Source organism: Nannospalax galili, unplaced genomic scaffold, assembly GCF_000622305.1.
Source record: "Nannospalax galili isolate Female #2095 unplaced genomic scaffold, S.galili_v1.0 scaffold1296, whole genome shotgun sequence".
In the NCBI taxonomy this organism is placed as follows: domain Eukaryota; kingdom Metazoa; phylum Chordata; class Mammalia; order Rodentia; family Spalacidae; genus Nannospalax; species Nannospalax galili.
In genome coordinates, this window is record NW_008338720.1 from 1,414,172 (window position 1) to 1,437,502 (window position 23,331).

General features: G+C 41.5%; 1 protein-coding gene across 14 annotated transcripts in view; it reads left to right on the top strand.

Moving 5' to 3' along the window:
* Prune2 (prune homolog 2 with BCH domain) overlaps positions 1-23,331 on the top strand; it is a 284,817-nt gene that overhangs the window by 236,826 nt on the left and 24,660 nt on the right. For 11 of the 14 annotated variants that reach the window (XR_003849588.1, XR_003849589.1, XM_029563628.1 and 8 more), the window contains 4 exons: positions 2,146-2,222; positions 8,018-8,218; positions 18,905-19,078; positions 21,833-21,841. Coding sequence is in view for 12 of the 14 variants with exons in the window: in XM_029563628.1 (XP_029419488.1) it covers positions 2,146-2,222; positions 8,018-8,218; positions 18,905-19,078; positions 21,833-21,841 (461 nt within the window). In the remaining 2 variants the exon portion in view is untranslated. The remainder of the gene's footprint in view (positions 1-2,145; positions 2,223-8,017; positions 8,219-18,904; positions 19,079-21,832; positions 21,842-23,331) is intronic. The other 3 variants (XM_029563635.1, XM_029563626.1, XM_029563625.1) reach the window with 2 other exon arrangements.

Here is a 23,331-nt window from a genome sequence, read left to right on the forward strand (position 1 = left end):
CCCCCCTCCCAGCCCCCCTCCCAGCCACCCTCCCAGCCACCCTCCCAGCAACCCTCCCAGCCACCCTCCCAGTTACCCTCCCAGCCACCCTCCCCAGTTACCCTCCCAGCCACCTCCCAGCCCTGTTCATTGTCTTGCTCCTCAGACATAGGGTGGATTTTTAAGAACACAGAGCTGGGGCTGGAGAGATGGCTCAGCAGTTAAGTGCACTGACTGCTCTTGCAGAGGACCTGGGTTCTATCCCCAGCACCCAATGGCAGCTGTGAACCATCCTTAACTCCAGTTCCAGGGGAATCCAAAGCCCTCTTCTGACCTCTGTGACATTGCACAACACATTGCATGACATGTGTGCACTCTCATACATGCAGGCAATACACACATACACACAAAATGAAAATAATAAATAAAAATATTAAAAAAAAAAAACACAGAGCCAAAGCCACAGATATTGTACAGACATCCCTATGTTAGTCAGCTTTCCATCTCTAACGAAGGAGCTGAGATGATTGATTTGAAAAGAGGGAAGAATTATTTTGACCAATGGTTTCAGAAGTTTCAGTCCCTGGTTCATTGACCATGCAGCTTCGAGCTGAGGTGAAGCCAGATATGGCAGCAGAGAGTTCCAGAGTCCAGCTGCTCACCTCATGGCAGCCAGGAAGCAGCCAGAGATGAGGCAGGGCCCCATTATCTCCTTCAAGGACGTCCTTGATGACATACCTGTCTTCTACCAGTCCTGTTCATCTAAAGGTTTCACTACCTCTCGGTTGTGCCGCAGGCTGGGATCCAAGCCTTAGCATATAGTTTGGGGACACTTAACACTTCTTGGAGCTGTATTTTTGGAAAGGATCTATGGAGATAGCAGGGATCATATACTCACTTCTCTCCAGGGAGGCAGCTCTGAGTTATGTGGAGCAGTGTTCATTGTTTCAACTCTGTTTTCCCATCTCTATGAGAAAGAGGATAGGTGTTTTGGTCTTCTGTATTCTCAGCATATAGTAGACACTCAGGACATATTTGTTGAATAAGCAAGGTAAGTGTAGTCCTCACTGAAGCATTGGGTTTACTTTTTCAGCACAGTGCTTTGTCAGTATTCAGTGGATTTAATTTGGAGCTAGAAAAACTGATCAACCTGCAAATGTTTGGTAGACTCAGACTGGCGTGTAAACAAGTCCCACTGAGAGAGGGAGAGAGAGAGGAACTAAATTTAGAACTTGAATACAAAGTTAGCATGTCTAAACAGATTAGTGCCTACATCATGAGGACTCACCCTAGAAGACTAAAATTACATGGAAGCCAACAAGTAGAAATGTATACGATCATGATACATGAGAATTTACTCAACAAGTGTCAGGGAACAAAAGTAAGTGAAGAGAAACTCATAGTCTATAGTCATCAGCTTCCTAGGAGAACGCACTGATGTGTCAAGTCTTCCTCCACCGTTTCCCAGTTGCACTTGTCCTACGAGTAGCATACTGTACATGGATCTGGGCTCAGCCCTGATCAGAAACAAGAGATGGTTCATGACTAGAACCATCTTTATCAGCACATATTCACAGGGAATCTACATATTCAAAGGAAGAGTAGGAAAGGGACATTAGTCCTGTCTTCTCAGAAACAGTAAACACTTTAGTTTCATTGCTTAATCTTTCAACATCTGAGTGAGGTAGATGGTATATTCCTAGTTTATAAGCTTAAAAATTGAGCAGCAGAGTACGCTCTCCTCTGCCCATGCACGTGTGGGAAGAGGCGTTTACAGAGAAGAGGTCTGGCTTTACCTGTGGCCTCTCATGTTGAAAAAATTTATTTATCCTATATATTTTATTGTCCCTGAAATGAATCAGCTGCTTGTGTTTTCTACTTCTGAACTCTCACTGAGTCTGTATTGGCCTCTGTGAGCTGGTAGGGGAAGTGTTTGCTGTATGTAAGTCAAACCAGAATGCATGGTGTCAGTGAAATTGGCTTTCCTGGTTCTCATTCACAGTAAACACAGAGACTTCATTCTAACTTGGAGACATTTAACAATGGACTCAAAAATATTGGTTTATTTCCAGTCAGTTGAAATGTTTATCCTATGCTTTCTGAGTTGCAGTTTTAAAGAAAATAAAATCTCACGTGATTTTTTTTATGCTCTTTGCTTCTTTTCAGACTCCCGTTGGAGGATGTAGGGATGGACATTCCCTTTGAGGAGGGAATGCTGAGTCCCAGTGCAGACATGAGGCCAGGTGAGAGAAGCATTTTCTCATTTCCTGCATGGAATTCTACATCCATTCATTATTCAGTGACAGAACCATTTCCAATATAATCAACTTGTGATTTCTGTGATAAAAGAAAAAAATGTGTGAGAGAAAGGTGTCAGGCTAGTTTGGCTAATTCCAGGGCTGATTTGAATATTCATGCTCACCTGTGTGGGCCAGAGCGGCTTTCCTGTACTTAGCCTTATCTGCCAGTGTTTTCCGTTTCTATAATTGGCTATGGCATATCATGGTGTCAAATTCTAGATTATATCTAAGTTCAATTGTTGATACATAACTGTGTGAGTGTTTAAAATGGGAAACATGATATCAAGAATGTTCAGTATCAGAATTATAAAAGGCCAAACCAGGCTGAAGGTATAACTTAGTGGTAGAACATAGCATGTGCAGGGCCCTGGGTTTGATCCTCAGCACTACAAACATACACACACACACACACACACACACACACACAAAAAAAAAAAAAAAAAAAAAAAAAAAACCTACATTATAAGGGTTTACACCCAAAGCAAACACAAAAAGTAATTGTAAGGTTTTAGTTCTAACCTGTGTGACTCATGCTTAGTGTTAAAGCCATTCCCTTGTACTACACCAAGGCCAAGGTCATACCAGGAGCCTGGACCCTGGCATCTTTAGCTACGCCTAATGGAGTAGGAAGAAAGAACACAGTTCTATTTGTGTGCTGTGCTAGTTGTGTATTCAGAATCCTAGTCATGTGGCCTTTTTATAAAGGGACAGTACTGGATTTCAAACCCAAGACCTTGCATTTACTAGGCACGAGCTCTATCGCCAAGCTACATATACTGTACTTATTTTTAAATGTTCAACAGCCAACAGTAACCACTGTATGTCTCCACCATTCTGCAAGTTTCACAATATACTTCATTTTGGGGTTTTTTTTCCTTTTTCAGACATTTTTTTTTTTTTTATGTAGACTAAGCTAGTCTTGAACTCACAGAGATCCTCCTGCCTCTGCCTCCCAAATGCTGTGATTAAAAGGGTGTGCCACCATACCCGGGTCTCAGTGTCATTTTGAATGATAAAGTACTAAGGCTGTGGTTAGTAGCAGCTAACCATATGGCTATTTATATTAATTAAAGTCAGATGACAGGTGCAGGAAAGTCATCCTAAGGCTTCCTTCCCATCATTAGAACACACACAGCTGAGTTTTAGGACTCTCTCAGGTTGAAAGTTTGTCATTTGTTACAGTTGCTACTGCAACATTTATTAAAAGATGAGTTGCTGAGGATGTAGCTCAGGGGTGGAGCACTTGACTAGCATGATCAAGGCCTTGGGGGTCTGTCCTCAGCACCATAAGAAAATAAAGCCAAAAAGGTGTTAGTGACTTTTAGAGACTTGGCTCAATTCAAAAGTTCCATTTCCAGACCAGTTTGAGAGTTCATCTTCTTGGCCAGCTGCCTGTTACACATGCAATTCCTTGTCTCCTAATGACTTTCCCCATTAACTGTGAAGTGGTATCTATCTATCTATTTGGGGTTTTTTGATACAAGGTCTCTTGTAGCCTGCCTTGGCCTTGAACTTACTATGTAATGCTAATGCCATTATATGGGCAGGCAGTTTCACTTGCAAGTCCTAAAGATGTGATAAACACAGTATGTAAATGACCATATTACTGAAATATTGATCAAATCCCTCTCTCTGTCCTTCAAGAGTGGAAAGTTAGTGGGACTCACACTAAAAGAGGATCAAATATGCCTCATGTATCCAGAGGAGGCCCAAAGGCTCTTCTAACTGAGGGGAAACAAGGTCAAAGATTGGTTCCACAGACCCATGTGAGATCCAGTAAATGCCAGGTTACTGTTCCCTAATCAGTCCTAAGCCAATCAGTGTCTTTTAAGGAAATTATAGAGGAACAGGGCTTGGATGAACACCACCCACAGTGATGAGTATTATGTGGTTGACTCTTGTAAACCATATATATCCATCTCATAATTGAAGTTAAGTTCCTTTATGAAACAAGTAAAATCATCCTTAGGCTTTTTTATATGCATATTTAATGATCTCATTACATCATGTGCGTATGATGAAAAGTTTGATTTACTAGTAGTAGATGCTCTGAGGAAAACTGAAGGAGTTTGAGGAATTTAGTTTAAGAGATAATCATTCCATCTGAAATATAAGCCAATCATTTACATTTTTAATTTATTTTTATTTTATGTGTATATGTGTTTTGCTTGCATGTATGTCAGTATACCTGTGTCATACAATGCCTGTGGAAGCCAGAAGAGGGTGTCAGATCCCTTGAAACTGGAGTTAGAGACAATTTTTACCTGCCATGTGGGTGCTGGGAACCAAACTAGGGCCTGCTACAGCAGCCAGTGCTCTTAACCACTGAGCCATCTCTCCAGTCCCCAATTAACTGAATTTTAGAGTTCGTAACTTTAGTAGCCTGTTCCTTGGATATTTTTTAGCAAGAGTTTGGAAAAATTTGTTCAGCTAAGGAAGCTCATTCATGGAGACTTTTCTTCGTCCAGGTCAGGGAATGTTGTTTAAACCAAAGTATTTAATTGTTCCTAAAGACACACTAAGTAAGTAGAATTCAGTCAACTATAGATCTTGTCTATCAGGAGTTTAAGGCCAGAATTTTGAAAAAAGATTTTCTTAGCACCAATGTGATAATCATCAATAAATGTGTGAGGCCACTGAGCGCACTTTAGGATATGCTCCAGTGAGAGATATGGGGCAATAGTGTGGAAGTTTATTTATGAAATCAGGATTAATGTTTCTGTTTGGATTTTAGCACTTATTCCTGAGAAATCTCTGATAAAGTCACTCCAAGGTCCAATGCAATCCATTCCTTAGTCATATCATCTACAAGTAGGTGGACTAATTGATAAAATTTCCCAGAGCTAGGCTGATATATTTCAATTGAAAGCTCAAATTATCAAGTAAATTCAACTGTGTGTTCCTCAACACTAGAAATTCTTTTGCAGTAGCATTAAGGGTTAGTCTTTGTCCAAGAAACATACATAAAGGCTTTAACATTGTCTTCATTAAACCTACCTTTAAAGGGGGTTATTTAATTATGCAGAGTTGGGGCTGGAGAGATGGCTCAGCAGTTAACAGCACTGGTTGCTCTTGCAGTCAGTTCCCAGTACCTACTTGGAGGCTAACAACTGTCTGTAACTCCAGTTCCAAGGGATCTGATGCCCTCTTCTGACCTCTGTGGGCATTACACAACATAGGTGCACTTACATACATGCAGGCAATATATTCATATGCATTAAAGAAAAACAATAATTTTAATTAGGCAGAGTGTCTTCTTGAGGAGCAAAGACTGTTGGGAATTGTACCCAGGGCCTTGTAAATGAAAGACAAACGCTGCACCACTGAGCCACATCTTCAACCCCTGTAGTCAGATTTTTGAGGGGGCTCAAATTTCATGTCCTAAATAGGAAGCTCAGAAAGGAGTCAGCAGTGGGGGTAGAGGAAGGGCAGCCCAGGGAGTGAGGGAGCAGCAGGCACCACAGGAAAAGTGCTGAGACACCTTTCAAGGTCTTTCCAGTTTGGAAACTCATTGAGACAGCTGTGAATCTTCTCCCTAAAAGAAGTAACAATGCAGTCATTGCATTTAGTGACCTCAGAATAAATTGTTTAGTTTTGTAACTTCTCACTGGGTACACACTGAATTCATTTTGAAATATAAAAGAGTTCCAAAGGAGCACCATGATTTCATATCATCATGAGTAATTTCAGCCTATTAAGTTAGGAATCTGCAGGAAGAGGGCACATAGGCTTAGGTTATAAATGAAGCTGCAGTTCAGCATTGGGGGTTGCATGGGGTAGCGGCTCCCCAGAGGTAACTCCATAGGAAAGTTTCCCTTCCTATAAGCTGAATCCTTACCACGTGAGGGATGCCCCTCCTAGATGTGTAGGTGGGGGATTCTCTTCCCGAGAAACTGGCAGTGAGGGAAAGTCAAAGTTTTCAAACCTCAGTCAAAGAGGCAGGAGGCTTGGAGGCTGAAAAGATTCACCATGCAGTCGGAAGTCACCAGATTCTCTTGCCACTTCACAAGCCACTTCTGACACCTGTGATGTCAGTCCAAACTCAAAAACTGTAAAAGCCAAAGAACATTATTTAGGATCTTGGGAATTACATATTTGGAAACAACAGATTCAGATAGTTCTGAACGAGTCCCCCAAAGAAGTTCAATGATGCAGGGGCTTTAAGAGGAAGAGAAGCTGGGAACAAGGGAAATTCTAAAAGACGCATGAAAAGGAAGATGGTTGGCACAGAAGGGTGGTCGTTACACCAGCTTATACACCACTAGGCCACACACATTAGATCCCTAGTCTAACTCCAGATTGAAAGTTCATTTTTCATTTTTGGAGGCTACAACGTTCGTTCTAAGGTGTTAAGGGCTTTTTCAGACTTGGCTCAATTCAAAAGTTCATATATCTGCACCCAGCCCCAGAGTTCATTTTTTTGAACAGTTTGGTATATGTGACAGTCCCACAATGCCTTCACAACTCCATTTAAAGGGCTCTTTAAATACTGCTATTTTTCATGATTTTCTTCTGAAAATATAAAGGAAGGGGGGTGTGTTTTCCACACCCTGTGAAGATGGTCCACTCTGCTAGCACCCTGACGCAGTCACTAAGGTAGAAGCTTAGCAAACCTTGTTGCTCAAGAGTTCTACTGTTCTTTTGTCTTATTTCTTTTGTGGTGGTGGGGAGGGAGTTGCAATTAGACCACCAGTGACCCACCCCAAGCCTTTAAGGTCCTAGCAGAGTGGTTTCAAAGTCAAACTGTAAAATCAGTATGATTCAAATAGGGCTTGTAAATAAAAAGGGATGCTCAAGGAATTTCAAGGATTTCAGGAGCTCTGTGTATAGAACTAGAAATGAAGACAAAATATATTTATTATGCCACATTAGGGTATCTCTCTTTGCTTGGTTTAGAGGAATTTGCCAAAAATGACTTCCTTAACTCTGTTTCTACCAAATAAAAGGCACATGAGCACAAAGAAAGGGTGACCAGCTGCTTCTGTCAGCCGCCTCACAGGTCTCCACGTAGGTTGTAAAAACTAATGTTGAGTGAAATTGGCATAAGCAGTAACTGCTTTGGTAAGTCTGAGGGATCTAACGAATGCAAGCACTTTGGTAAGTCTGAAGGATCTAAGGTTTTACTAAAAACCACAAAACCTGAAAAATAAGAAAGATCACTGAAGATCATATTCAGAAGAGTCAGAAGCTGCAAAAAAAAAAAAAAAGCATTTTGACATTTTCTATGAATGTCGCAGATAAAATTCTTAACTTCCATTCTGCAGGAGCCAAATTGACAAGAACCATGAGGAAATATATGCTTAAGTGTTTTAACAATAAAGTATAGCCCATAAAATTCAATTCAATATTGTAGCATACTGAATTCTTAAACCTAAACAGAGAATTAAACAAACAAAACACCTAGTTTCTACCCATGAAACAGTATCTCCCAAATCCAGGGCTGATGGTGGTAGAGGAAGCCGTGAGCCCTGCTCCAAAACAAGCGTGGTGGTTCATGTCTGTAATCCCAGCACTCAGGAGGCTGAGGCAGGGCATTGCAAGTTTAAGGCCAGCCTGGGCTATATAGTAAGAACCTCCCCTCCACCAGGAAAGGAGGGAAGGGTGGAAGGAGGCGGGGAGAGGGACAAATCCTTATAAGGACTTTGAGCAGACCTCAAAAATGCTTTTCCTTGGAGCCTAATTCCACTGGTGACAGCCACGTATGTGATCAACAACAATGCTATTGTTTTCTTCTTTAGAACCTCCCAATTCTCTGGATCTCAATGGCAGTCATCCTCAGAGAATCAAGCTCACAGCTCCAAATATCAACCTTTCTCTGGATCAAAGTGAAGGATCTATTCTCTCTGATGATAACCTGGACAGTCCAGATGAAATTGATATCAATGTGGATGAACTCGATACCCCTGATGAAGCGGATTCTTTTGAGTACACTGGCCATGGTAAGTGGCTAAGATGAGGAGGCCAAAGTTAAATAAATAAAAAGACTGTCTAAGTGGCATAACAAATCTCACCTTTTTGTGCAAGTGGATACTTTCTGTAGTTCTAGAAGCTTCTGTATGCATCTTGCTCATCGATGGCAACGATTAACAATTTAGACTGTGATGGAGCAGATACAGTTCCAGATATCATTGGTACCTAGTGCCCTTTTGTCGAATGCCTACTCTATGCCAGGTCCTGGGCTAGATCTGTGGTATGAAAACTAGGGCTGGGTGTACAGAGAAAGAGAATTTAATCAGGAATGCAAACTTTGAAAAGGAGAAATCCTCTGTACAAGCTCCTGCTGTCTGGAATATTCATTCCCCGAGACCTTACATGACTGAATACTTCTTTTTTCTCAGACCTTGGTCATTAGGTGCCACCTCGTCAACAGGCTTTGCACAACCTGGGCCATCAGAGGTTCTCCCCACCCGTGTGCTCCCCTCAGCCCCTCACACTCCATGCCAGGGTTTCTTTTATTTTTGGTATTTCACATGTCGAAATTGCATCATTTAATGATGTGCTTGCTTGTTTAATTTACATATTTATTGGCTTTCTTTTCCGACTAGAATGCATGTTTCACCAAGGCAGAGACCTTATGGTATTTGTTATTTTCTCTCCAATAAAGGAAGAAGGACTGAAATGGGTGGGTTTTGATCAAGACAACAAGGAAGGCAATTAAAAGTTGCCAGATTAAAAAGTGACAGGCCTGATGGGAGTATTAGTCTCACATGAGGCTTTCCATTGCTCAGTGACACTTGATTATTCAGAAGTACTGGCAAATATCAAGCTTTTCCTTCATAAAACAGCATCATGTTGCTTCGGCTCACTTAGAGCTGGTGGCTTCTCTGAAATTATCATTGGAAGCCACAGTGAAAGGCTTACTGCCGCAGGGGCTGGAGAGATGATGGATCAGCACATACGAGTTCGTACTGCTCTCTCAGGGGGCCTCAGTTCCGTTCCCAGCACTCAAGTGGGGCAGTTCACAATGCCTTGTGTGCACCAGCACTCACATGCACATGCCTACACAGAGATACACACATATACATAATTAAATAATTTTTTTAATCTTAAAAAGAGCCAGGTGTGATGGTGCCTGCCTTTAATCCCAGCACTCAGGAGTCAGAGGCAAGTGAAATCTCTGTGAGCTTGAAGCCAGCCTGGTCTTCATAGTGAGTTGTAGGCCAGCTGGGGCTAACAGGAAGACCCTGTCTCAAAAATAAAACAAAACAAAAAAATCTTTAAAAAAAAAAAAAAAAAGAGTTTCAGTTATACATATCACTTTTCTTCATTGTAAAAAGTGCCTCTAGTCTTAAAAAATAAACACTACAGAGGTTGGAGAGATGGGTCAGTGGTTAAGAACGTTTGCTGCTCTGCAGAAGACCTGAGTTTGGTTCCCAGCACCCACTTTGGGTGGCTCACAACTGCCTGTAACACTAGCTCCAGGGGATCTGATGCCCTCTTCTGGCCTCTGCAGGCACCTATACAGACATGGCATATGCATGTCAATAGAAAGACACGTGCATAAAAATAAATTTTTAAAGTACTTTAGAGATATGAACACTGCAGTTAAAAAACAGGAGTAAATGACTATTCTAAAGTTTATCATGCTTATATAGAGTTCGTGCTGTGTTTTTTGTACTTTTCATGAATTTCTAGAAGATTCTCCCTTTACATCTGCCGTCTATAGTAGATTGGTTCCAGGAGACAACAACATCAAGTATGTTCAAGTGCCTCATTTGCACATAGTCTGTACACATCCTCCACGTAGTTTAAATCTTTTCTAGATTAATTATAGCTAATATGATGTAAGCACTACTGCAATGCAATTTTTAGGAAATAATGAGGATGAAAACATTCCGCGTATGTTTAGTACAGGTGCAATTTTTCCCCCTAAATATTTTCTCCTTGCAGTTGGTTGAGCCTGTGGATGTTGGGGACTGAGTGCAGTAATGTGGTTATTTGATTTGACAGTTAAAAATTTACAGACAAATATAGGGGCTGGAGAGATGGCTCAGCAGTTAAGAGCACTGGCTACTCTTTCAGAGGACCTGGGTTCGATTCCCAACACCCATATGGTGGCTAACAACCATCCTAACTCCAGTTCCAGGGGATCCAACATCCTTTTTTGACCTCTGCAGGCATTGCATGACACAGGTACACTTACATACATGCAGGCAATACTACACTCATACACATAAAATTAAATATATAGTATATATTTATATTATATATTACTATATATTATATATATAGTAAAAAGGAGGTCTTGAGATCATATTTGTATTTGCCACCCAGAGTCTTCTCTAGCTACTCTATCCATCCCAGATGCTCCCAGCTCCTCCATCTATTCCAGCTGCCCCCTGCTGTCCCAGCTCTTTTCTTATAATAAACTGACTTCAAATCTCACAAAAGACAGCTGGGGCATGCTGGTCCCTCCCTCTCCTCCCCCTTTACTTCCCTGTCTCTTTGAGATCTTTGTCATGCCACATCTGGTCCTTTTATTTTTATAAATAGTTAATCTGTCAAGCAAAGTGGCAGTAGCTGAGCAAAGCTGGTAGTTAAAGCTGCCACTAGCTCACACAGTTTAGTTGACATAGTTGTTTGTGAAGAGCCAAATTAGTGGCCACAGTCCTCCTTCTAGGTCTTAAAGTCAACTGCAGTTTAATATATGTTGAGTTCTAAAATTCCCCTTGATTTTCAAATGAAAGATGCATCTCCAAATACTGTTGGAAACAAATAAATAAGAAAGCAAAACATTAACTACTGAAAACACACAGTACATATGAATAGCTATATTCTGTACAGCCAGTATGGATAACCAACTGTATAGGAAAGCTGGAACACAAATGTACTTTAGTCCCAAAGTATGAAATAAGAGCTTAGATAAAGCTGCATGTCTTGAGGGCTTCTCATGTAAGAATGTCAAACCCATCGTGTACATTCTAAAGACAGTTGTTATTCTTCTGGTTGTTTTTCTTTGTTCGTTTGGTTTGGTTTGGTTTCGTTTGGTTTTGTTAGACAAGGTCCCAGGTGCTGAGATTACAGGTGTGTGCTACCATGCCTGACTATAAAAGTATTTTTCAAGTTCAATGTTTTAAAAGTGGTTGTAATTTGCTTACTAAATGACCATTTTATAGTACTCACTATATGTAGGGTGTGTGCTAAGTGTTTCAGAGGTAATCATTTTGAGCCTCATGCCTACTCCATAAAACAGGTTATGGTTTCCCCCATTGTATAGATGAGAACATGGAGACCCAGGGTGGTCATGTACTATGCCTAAGGTTACACAGCTAATAAGTGGCTAACAACATTCAAATCCAGTGTTGTGTTGACTCTTAGCTCCTCCTGCTTCCCTGTGAATATACTGATAATTAAAAAAAAATTTTTTTTTGGTCTTTTTGAGACAGGGTCTCCCTGTAGCCCCAGCTGTCCTGGAACTCACTATGTAGACCAGGCTGGCCTTGAACGCACAGAGATCTGCTTGCCTCTGCCCCCCAAGTGCTGGGATTAAAGACATGCACCACCACATCTTGCAATAATTAAATTTTTTAAAAAATGCAGAGGGTGTGGAGCTGGAGTTAAGAGCACTGACCACTCTTCCTGAGGACCTGGGTTCAGTACTCCGCACACACAAGACGCCTAACAACCGTTCTTAACTCTGGTTCCAGGAGATCTGATGCCTTCTTCTGGTCTCCAAGTGCATTGCATGACAATTAAGGCTCGATTTCCTTGCATATTTGCCATGTGCCAAAGAAATCAGAAATATGGAGATAGTGAAGTATGTTTAGGGGGCCAGCCATGCATATTAAGGGTAATCTTAACTTTGCTTTTAATGCTCTATGATGCCAAGCCTAAAATCAAAAATATCCTAAGGTCAGGGGAAAAAGTGATAACCTCATCCTGTTTTCCAAACCAATCACAAAGTAATTTTTATTATAATTCAGGGCTCCACAAAGCTTTTCACTAGAGAAATGAAAAGATGATAAACATCTGCATATTTCTGATAAAAAAATGTAAGAAACACTCATGTGATTTTATACTTTTCCTGCTAAGGTTCCAAACTGATGTTTAGTGACTCCTATCTCAACTACTTTTCTGAAACTGATCCCTAATGACAATTTTCTGGCTGAAAAGCATGCCAGCATTCTGTCTAGTCAGAGGGCCCCACCCTTTGGCATCCCTATTTGTGGTCTTTAGTACTTTCATAACCCACAGGCAAGCAGCTTATAAAACCTAGTCCTTGTGGGGGCTGGAGAGATGGCTCAGCAGTTAAGAACACTGTTTTGCAGAAGACCCGGGTTCGAATCCCAGCACCCACATGTCCATAACTCTAGTTCCAGGGGATCTGACAGCCTCTTCTGTCCTCCACGGGCATTGCACAACACGGGTGCGCTTATTTACCAAATCCTTGTTTGCACTCTTCATAAAAATTATCATATATGTTACACTTGTATATTTGAAAAGATGGAGGTTTTTTTTGTATTTTTTTACACTGAGGTTTTTTAAAGAGTAATTATGTTTTAATTATGTGTATGTGGAGGGGGATGGGAAGGGTAGGTCTATGCACATGCGTGTGGATGCACACAGAGTCTAGTAGAGAGTGTTTGATTCCCTGAAGCTGCAGTTACAGGAAGTTGTGAGCCACCTGATGTGGGTGCTGGGGACCAAACTCAGATCCTCTGCCAGAGCAGTACATGCTCTTAACTGCTCAGTCATCGGTCAAGTTCCTACACTGAGATTTTATACCCAAATTAACTTCCTGTCTGCTGTTTATCACCAAAAGAATTTTAAACTTTTAAACTGTATACCGAATGTCTTTGCTAAAACAAGAAACCTCAGACATCATAACTCCCAAGCGCATTCCCAACTTCTACACAGTATAATACAGAAAGCTAGCAACTTTCACAATGTGTGCCCCTACTGGAGAGCTAAGCTGACCCCAGTGTGGCCTGTGGTACCCAGAACATGCGGCAGCTTGTATGTTAAAGCCTCTCAGAAAGACAAAAAGAAAAGTTCAAGTTGACTTCTTCCTTATGTGTGAGGGTCTAATTGTTTAACAGCTGCCAGGAAAAGAGCTTATCATTAGGGGAAAAATTAGTGAGGAGAGCATGATATGAAGTTTTAATTTGTAGGACCTGGGGAGAGTTGAATAAAAACTGAACATAAAAGCAAATAGTTGGAAAAAAAAAAGGCAGGGAGGATGATAATTTAAAGTTATGGTAGAATTATTAAAATGAGGAGGGTATTGCTAACCCAAGGGAATGAATAAAATATCTTTGCTTCTTACAAGCTTGTTGTTGACTTCTGGAAGTGAGTACCCTAAGAGAACTTAATGTGCTCCTAGAGCTCCTAGAACTTTTCTCCCTTCCTCCCTCCCTCCTTCCTTCCTTCCTTCCTCTTCCTCTTCTCATCCTCCTCCTCCACCTCCACCTCCTCCTTCTCCCCCATTCTCTCTTAGCTGACCCCCTCTTCTCCCCTCACCAGACCTTGACCATGTGGGACAAGCACTCCATCACCAAGCCACATCCCTAGCATCCCACCCGCCCCCCGGGCCACATGATTCTTTTTCTCCCAGTTTATATCGGTGAGAAGGGAGGCAGATGGAACCCCGAAGCTTGCTAGCTCCCGCACGCTGAAACATTAGGACTAACCCCTCATAAAAATCCAGCCCAAGACTTTGATACCACAATGAGTACTTAAGCTGCTTTTAAAAAGAAATAGCAGGAAAATGTGTGTGTGTATTTGCACACACATGCTTTTAAATTAGAGGTGTCCTGTCTTACTAAGATAATATAATCTTAAAAAACACTATGGGAAAATTAGCAAGAGAAAATTATATAAACATTTTAAAATTTTGTTTGGCAAAAACCTATGTAGTAGCCATGTAAATTGAAAAGCCTCTGATACAGTTCTGTATAGAGAACGCCACCAGATTGATAAGGACCATACGCAGAAGATTTAGCAGGCACCGTCTTGTCAGTAAGAGAAATGTAAGTAGCCAACAAGCATTTAAAAAATTTTACCTTTAATAATTAAAGAAATTCAAATTAAAACAATAATGGGATTATTTCCACTTTAAGGTGTCATGGGTTAGAAACTTTGGTAGTGTTACAAAAATGGGAGGAAGCACGCGCTCATATTTAGGTATGGCATATTGAAGGATGAAAATGTCCATAAAAACTCAGTGCTTTACTCTCACTGACCCAATCAATGTGCCATTGTTAGAAAGTCGCCCTAGAGCAATATGGGCTAAAATTGTAAGATACATAGGTTTCTTTATGTAAAGACGGTTATAAAGAAAATTCTTTAAAAAATAGCAAAATGGAATAAAATTAAAATTCTTTCATCGTGGAATTGATAAGCTAAAAAATATCAATAAAGTAAGACACCTGAGGGCCAGTTCTAAGAGTGAGCAGGTTATATTTCTTGAGGTGAGAAGATGCCTGTGGGTTGGGTAGGGTCTTTGTAGGACAAACGATGATCACTCATTTTTAAGGTCAAAGTGTACACACAGCAGGAGTGGCCCCTGGCAATCTCCTCTATTTCCACAAATTCCTTTTTTGCTTGTAGTTTTATGTGTTACTTTTTCAATTAATAAACTTTATTTTTAGAGAACTTTTAGGTTCACAGCAAAATTTCTTATCAAATACCTTGTTTCCTTGCTCCTCTTTGCCCCATACACACAACTTCCCTCTAGCTGCACCCTGCAGTGCATTTGTCGCAGCTAAGGAACATACAAGGACATGCCCTATCACCCAGAGCCCATGGTGTGCATTCAGGCTCACTCCAGGGGCTGAGCATCCTGTGGGTTTAGAGTGACTGTGACCTGTATCAACCATTACACAGTAGTAGCACACAGCAGTCATTTCTCTGCCCTGAAAATCCTCTGTGCTCTGCCTGGTCTCTCTTCTTTCGCTTCAACCCCCTGCTACCACTGGCCATTTCACTGTCTCTCTGGCTTTACCCTTTCCAGAATGTCATAGAGTAGGAGCTATATACTAAGTAGCCTTTTCAGATTGGTCTCTGGCACTTTCAAATTTAAGATTCTTTCATGTCTTTCTTGTCTTGAGAACTCATTTCTTTGAGGCACTTGATAGTATTCTGTCGTACAGCCGTGCCACTTTGTCTTTCCAGCCACCTGATGGAAGGCATCTTGATTGCACCCAAGTTTTGACAAGTGTGACTAAAGCTGCTACAGACATTGCTGTGCACTTTTATGTGGAAGCACGTTTTCATTTAGCTCATTACAAAGGAGTACAACTGCTGGACTCTGAGTAAGAAACTGCCAAATTGTCTTCCAAAGTGCTTGGAACATTTTGTATCCCCACTATCAACACACAAGAGTTCCTGCGGTTCCACACCCTCACTAGCATTTAGTAATATCAGCGTTTTGGACTTTGGCCCTTCCAATAGTAGTATCTGTGCTAAGATCTCATTATTGTATTATTTTAAAGTACACTAGTGATACACCTTTTATACCTCCTTGGTATCTGTGGATCTTCTTTTATGAGATATCTGTTCAGTACTTTTGCCTATTTGTGTGTGTGTATGAGAGAGAGACAGAGAAATTGAGAGAGTGAGTACTGCTGGAAATTGAACATAGAGCCTTGTGCATAGTAAGAAAACATTCTACTATGGGGCTGCTTATTTTCTATTCTTTGTGTATTTTGAGTAACAGCCCTTTACCAGATTTGTGTTCTATAAATATATTCTTTCAGTCTGTGGCTTACTTTCCTGTTCTCTTGATATTGTCTTTCATGGAGCATGTTTCTAACTTTAACAAAGTCAATTATTTATCTCATGAATCATGTTTGGCATTATATCGAAAAAATCATCTGCAAAGCCATGCATGGTGCTATATATCGGCAGTCCCAGCTACTGGGGAGACTGAGGAAGAAGAAGTACATGAGTGAGCTCATGAGTTCTCGACCAGCCTGCATAGCATGGAAAGCCCTATTAAAATAAATAATAAATAAATAAATAATAAACAAATGAATGCATACCTTCTCCTTGCCAAGGTCAATTAGATTTTCCTCTTCTTTGAGGTTCATAAGTTGGGTGTTTTTATATTAGGTGTTATGATCCACTTTGAGCAAATTTGTGAAGTCTTGGGTCTGGATCTAGAGGCTTCATATATTTTTTATTTTATTTATTTATTTGTGCATGTTTCTGTATGTGCAAGTATGGTGTATGTGTGTATAGTATATGCTGGGAGGGGTGTATATGCACCTGTGTGAACACAGAGGCCAGAGGAGGGGATCAGATGTCCTCTTGTATCACTCTCCACTCTATTCCTTTGAGGCAGGGTTTCTGTCTAGACATGAAACTTGGGTCTTTTGGAAACAAGCAAGTCCCAGCGATTCTCCTGTCTCTGCCCCAGTACTGGGGTACAGAAATATACTAGCTTGCTACATGGATACTGGCTTGACTCAAACTCTGGTCTTCATGCAGGTCCAGCAAAGTGCTTTTAACCACTGAGCCATCTCTTTGGCCCTAGATCCATCTTCTTCCATGTGGATGTCCCACTGTTCTAGCACCTTTTATTGAAAAGACCATCTATGCTCGTGGTACTGCCATAGCTTCTTTGTCAAAGATCGGTTCACTGTATTTGTATAGTATGCCTCAATAAAAGCATGCAAAAAACCCCAGACACGTACATATACACAAAGCTCTCTTCACCATCACCCTGCAGAGATTACAAGGGTCAAACTAGAGCAGGCTACAGTACCCAACATAATGTAGAAAGTTTGGTGGGTAGTAAGTTCATTGAGAGTTTTTTTGGATAGTGAGTTTACTGAGGTTTAGATGTAGGGTATGAGGATTTGGTGGGTAGCGAGTTCATTGAGAGTTGGGTGGCTGATAAGTTTACTGAGGTTTAGATTGTGTGGTAATTTCATTGAAGGTTTGGTGGGTAGTGAGTTCATTGAGGTTAAGGGCATTTATGTACATGAGCCTCAGAAGATATACTCATGTCTGAGCCTAGAGTTCTGGAAAAACAGCAACAAGATGGGAATATAGAACCAGAGAGAGCTACCATTAGCACTTAAGTTTCCTAACTCAAGTAGAAAGGGAGAATTCAGAAGGGATGCAAGACAGAAGGATCGATTTGTGTCTAAGTGACATCATGCTTGGTTGGAAACCAAGGTTTCTCTGCCTTCTGTCTTTAATAAGCAGCCAAGTGCTCCTGGGAACATACTGGAACCAGGGTGGGCTAGGGCTTTGTGAGTGGTGTGGTTGTTGGTGTAGGCAAAGAAGGCTAGGGAACCTTTCCAATTGACTTCATTTTCCTATTCTGAGTCCTAGGTAATTTGGTATTTGCCAATGTTAAATAATTGTGGAATCTTTCAGGATGTAATGACTTTGTTGTGGGTCCCTTATAGATTACCTCTCTTTCCATTAACTTGCCCAGCCTTTCCTGCATTTACCCACTCATCTTGGTTTTGAGTATTCTGCGTAGATTTCTATCTAATCATGAAATGCGTTGGTAGACGTATTAAAGTTGATTCAGACACAGTTCCTTAGCCCCCCAAATCCACAGCCTCTTCATAAAATAAATAGGAATGAGAACCACACTCAGAGTACAATGGTCGCTTAGAAGAGTTTACAAAGGTAAAAATTTTGATTGTATTTGGTTCCTAAGTCTGTTAACAGTTTTTGATTGTATAATGTCCATTTTAATGCCTACCACTGTGTACAAGGGGGTAGATTCTACAGTTTCATTGTTATTATTATTATTGATATACCACAGAAGCAAAGAAAGGTGCAATTCCAAAGGTCTTTTTCCACAATGTATAACTAAGAGTGACAGTATATCACAATTAATTGGAAGGTTATAAATAATCTTTTCCTTCAAATTATTCAAAGATATAAAGAATGACCATTGTTAAACTCTATCAGTCCTTCTATAAAAGCAGAAACAGTTGCAGCTTATTCTTTTAATAAGCAACATGGTTACTATTTTTGAATGCTTAATAGTAAATTTCTTACCAAAGAATGCTCAGTGGCATTTTTGTCGCCTTCTACACAAAATTTACAATATACAAAGTTGTTTGTTTCTCATTTGCTGTAAAATCTTTCTGTAGCATATTTTGAAACAATGCATGGGAAGTAATACCAAATTTATGTCCAAACATAGCCCTATCGTCACAACATGGAAAGGGTTTTCTTCCTGTTTAAGAGTCTTAGAGTAGAGGGTTTAGCTGATCATAGCAGGAAGCTAAAACCAAGGTAAAGGCAACCAAACACTGCGCGATCAGGAAAATGGAAGGGAACAAAGGTTTTCTGGGCCTGATATCACCCTACCAGAAAGACCTGATATCACCGTACCAGAAAGACCTATAGCCTTCAACCTGCATGACCAAAGGTGAGTGGATATCAGTTTTCCCCTTTTGGGCCACTGTTGATGTAAGAGAGCTCTAGCCTTGACTGTCTCCACTATGGCAATGAATTTGGTTCTTCTATCTTCAGTAAGAAAGACTTCACCAAGTGGATGCTGTGTGGTCAGGCTGGTGTTCAGCTCTCATGAAGTGTGTAGTGTGGTACTCTGGCAGGCTGCCTCTGCCAGGAGGTGGCTTACAATGAAGTCATTTGTCTGTTTCCCTGTGGAGGTCTTGCTGCTTCACTCCTGCTCTGTGCTTCACTTCCAGAAGATCCCATGTCCAACAAAAATTCTGGCCAAGAGTCGGAGTCCATTCCAGAATATACGGCCGAAGAAGAGCGCGAGGACAACCGACTGTGGAGGACAGTGGTGATTGGAGAACAGGAGCAACGGATTGACATGAAGGTCATTGAACCCTACAGACGAGTCATTTCTCACGGAGGTACTCAAGCTCTGTGTGATTCTGAGAAATAGGGAGAGGAAACAAAACCAGAGCTTTCAGTGGCATGACCTCTAAAGAGCCTGTGTGCAGGGGACTCAAACTATTCATTAAAAATTTGAAGTCTTAAGAGGCAGAACCAGCTTTTCAATGTAAAAAATGCTATTCACGTTGCATATCTAATAGCTACAGTTTTGAAGCAAGTTTCTCAAAAGCCACAGGTGTCCAGTGTAGTGATATCTGCAGTCCCTGTGAGTGGTATAGGCTGAACTGAATATTAGGTGCACAGAGCACTGTGACCTGTAGTTAGACCATTGCCTGAGAGAGTCTTCTAATCCTCTTCAAAGCTTTAGCAAATCTTTTTAGACTCGGCCTGGTAGTTATTTCCCCAACCTAAAGTTCACTTTTCTACGAACCATATTGAATGTGGGCCTGACAACAGCCAATCACAGTCAGCCTCCATCTTAGTGAGGGACCCCGGAAAGGGAAAAGTGTGTTTTGTATTTCTGGTTCTTTTCTGGGAGCTCCAGGCACATAAGTAGCTTTGATGAATTTGAGACTCGGAAAGTCAGTTGAGCACAGGCATTGCATTGAACCCCACTGACTTCAGAAAACAGTAGTGGCTGTTTGGCTTTCTGCTGCACGGATTCCTTTCCTGTGGCCCTGAAGCACCTCCCTAACCACCCAGTAAACCAAGAAAGAGTGCAAACGAGGCCCTTGCTCTCTGTCCTCTCGTCTTTAAAGATGGCTAGGAAGTAAGAGTTTTGGCAGTGCTTTATCTATCTATTTATTTATTATTTATTTATTATTTTTTATTTATTTATTTTGCAATGCTGGGGATCGAGCCCATGTGCTTGCTAGGCAAGGGCTTTACCTCTGAGCTGTATTCTCAGCCATTCTTGGCATTGCATTGAATCAGCACATTTGTTTTCTTATGAGCATATGAACATTTTATCTCTATCAACCATTCCGCTCCCAGTAGATCTTTCTTTCCTTTCTGTGCACTGTTACCTTCCATGAGCACCTGGGCCACCCAGGGAAGCTGATTATGATGGAGAAGGAAACCACCCATTGGAGCCCTTGGCCGTGACCTTTCCATTTCCTGCCTTACTGTGTGTGATCTGGAATGGCTGTACAGCTCTGAAATGGGCTCTGTGGGTAGGGGCAGGTCTCTGTGAGAGGAACCGCTCCCTTGGCCCTTTGGAATGATGCTGAGCTGATATTGCTGAGAGTGACAGACAGACAATGTTGGCTGTAGAGTCAGCAGCCTCTTCCTGGGATGAAAAGCAGAACCAGAGCACTCCACAAATCTTCACAGAAGTCTTTTAGTCCTTTGCAGCAGTAGTCTGGTATGTTTGCTTTGGGGCTAAAAACCAACAACAACAACAACAAAAACAAAGATTGACTATGAGAGTAGTCTGTGCTTTCTCTGAAATAGACAGGAAATATAGAAAAGTCTGTCAAGGGTGAATGAAAGTCACCTAGTGATGATGCCTGCCTACACTTTTGCCCTAAGCTCTTTGCTTTAGAGCCTCCATGCTGTGAAAAGTCAAATGCACAGTTTTGCCATCACTGTAAAATCAAACCTCCTTAGTACCTTCACCTACTTATATTTTCAAGTGCAATGAAATCAAGTACACTGGGTAACCTGGTGTCCAAATTGCCCAGATCAGAACATAATGGTCGCCACGTGTGCACTGATAGTCAGAAGCCAGTGTCTCTCTCTGCCTGCTATAATATCTGTAAAATCCATCTGCTATGTCAGGGGCACCTTGTCTGCTGAGCTCCATCCTCTACCCCCTCCCTTTGGTACTTGCTCCCCTCCATGGTGTGTTGTACACTTGGTTTTTGTCTAAGTAACTGTGTTTTTAAGAAAAGGTCACCTCTCCTCTCCTGGTTCTGCCTTGCTCTCCTCCAAGTACTGGGCTGCATGAGTATGCCTCTGGCTGCCCCCTCCCAGCCTGCTATCTGTATGCCACCTCCCCTTAAACGCTGGACAGCTTTTGTGGTATAGGTAAACATGGCTCGGATGTTACTTCTGAATTTGACAAAGCTTGATCTTCCTTGTGGGAAACATCACACACAAACTTTGTGATGTAAAGCATCTTAGTTCCCAATTGAGTTTGTAAGCCTGGTTTCTAACAAGCCATTTAAAAGCAGACTGCACAGTAGACACAGGTCTTGCTTCAGTGCTTCCTGTTCTCTCTAAGGACATTTTCCCCATCAGCCCAGAAAGGAAGTACTCAAGGGACAGTGTTCAGGACAGGAAACTTCAAGGTAGGGGCAGCAAAAACACTGCATAACTGGGCCCAAAGTCAGATGCTGCCAAGTGTTCACAGCTGTGTTTGAACCAATAATCCAATCTTCAGATTTGGTGACCTCAACATGAATCAGAGGTCCTGTGCACAGTTCAGAAGTTGAGTTCAAGACTTCTTTACACTGACCTTGGTACATGCCTTTCTTCTCTGGGCCTCAGTTACTCCATCAGCTGAATGAGGATTGAAGCCCGTGTTCATATGCTATGGTGCCATGACCAATATCCTTGCCATCTGCTGAACCAAAAAAAAAAAAAAAGCAAAAACTTTGTGTGTGGTTTTGCACAGCCAACAGTGTGGGGTCATGTCCAATCCACAACTGGATTATTTTGAACTCAACAGAAAACAAACACATTTGAATAACCAAGGACAGTCACACCAAAGAATGTTAATGAGTAGTTTCCTTTCTTGTTTTCTTTTTACTTCTCTTATTTCACTCTAGGAGACTCAGGTAACCTTCTCTGCAGTGTTGCTGGACAGAGCCTGGAAAGACTGAGTAGAAGAGTTGCTGGCTGGTGTGTGTGTGTGTTCTGTTGCCTGTCACATCTTTCCTTCTCTCTCCATCCCATTTGCTGGCCAGCAAACTTGTGTTACATCCCTTTCATGCCTGTCTGTGCCACATCAGGTAAGGTCTACAGTCTCTGCTCCAGAGAGTCTCAGGAGGCTCATGGTGGGATTGCTCATCACCTTCCATCCACCTCTTACTCAGTGAAAAGTGAGTCTGACAAAATAAATATTTTAAAAACCAAACTCTATGCCTGGCCTGTAATTCCAACTTACTTGAAAGTTTGAGGCAGGAGGATTGAAAGCTTAAGGCTTATCTGGGATACAGAGCACATTCAAGACCAACCTGAGCAGCTTAGTGAGAACCTGTCTCCAAATAAAAAGTGAAACTAAGGCTGGGGATGTATCACCCATATGGCCTTTATCTAGCCTGTGCCTGGACCTAGATACAATCCCCAGTACAAACAGACAAATAAACCAAAGTCTCTATGAACTTTGCCTGAATAAGTGGGGTAGAAATTAAGGTGTTAGTTGGCCCCACACAGCTTTTGTATGGAGGATCGAAAAGCAAATGGGGCACTGGAGAGATGGCTCAGCAGTTAAGAGCACTGGCTGCTCTTGCTGAGGACCTGGGTTCAGTTCCCAGCACCCACACGGTGGCTAACAACTGGCTGTAACTCCAGTTCCAGGGGATCTAACACCCTCTTCTGACCTCCACGGGTATTGCAGGACAACACGGGTACATATACATGCAGGCAATACACTCATACATATAAAATAAAAATAATAAAATGTTTTTTAAAAGCAAACAGGCCTCCTCATTCTAGTTATCACTCCTGTTTTTGTGTTGGGTTTGAGACAGGTCTTAGCTATTCTGCCAGGTGGCCTTGAACTCACAATCCTCCTGCCTCAGCATCCCAAGTGTTGGGATTACCAGCATATGCCACCAATCCTAGCTGACCAGCAATTATTTTTCAAGTCTCTTCACAGCCTGAGTACAGAGACATGAGTTAGGGATCAGTATGGAAATCCTCTTCCGTTTCCCTTCTTGACTCACTTCCTCTCTCTTGCTGTCTTCTCTTTCCTTTGCCTCTTCTCTTCTTATAGCTTCTCTGCCCAAAATATCAAGAGCCATCTTCAATTGTAAATTTCAGCAACTTGTGTACAGACATATTCCTTGCTTAGACAGCAGCCACTGTATACTGCAAAGAGTATGAGGCCACAGCGTTCTAAGCACTTAACATTTCCTAGGAATTCCCAGAAACAGAAAAAGAAATCAAAGTAACTGAACAGTCATGTTCTTGATGATAGTCTGACCCCTGGAGCTGACAGCTACATTCAGAAGGATGTGTTCGTGCTGGGTTCTTGTTGGCTTCACGAACTGTGTCTTGTAATGAACGCTCGTGTTTTCCAGTTGTCCAAATTGCTGTCTTCATG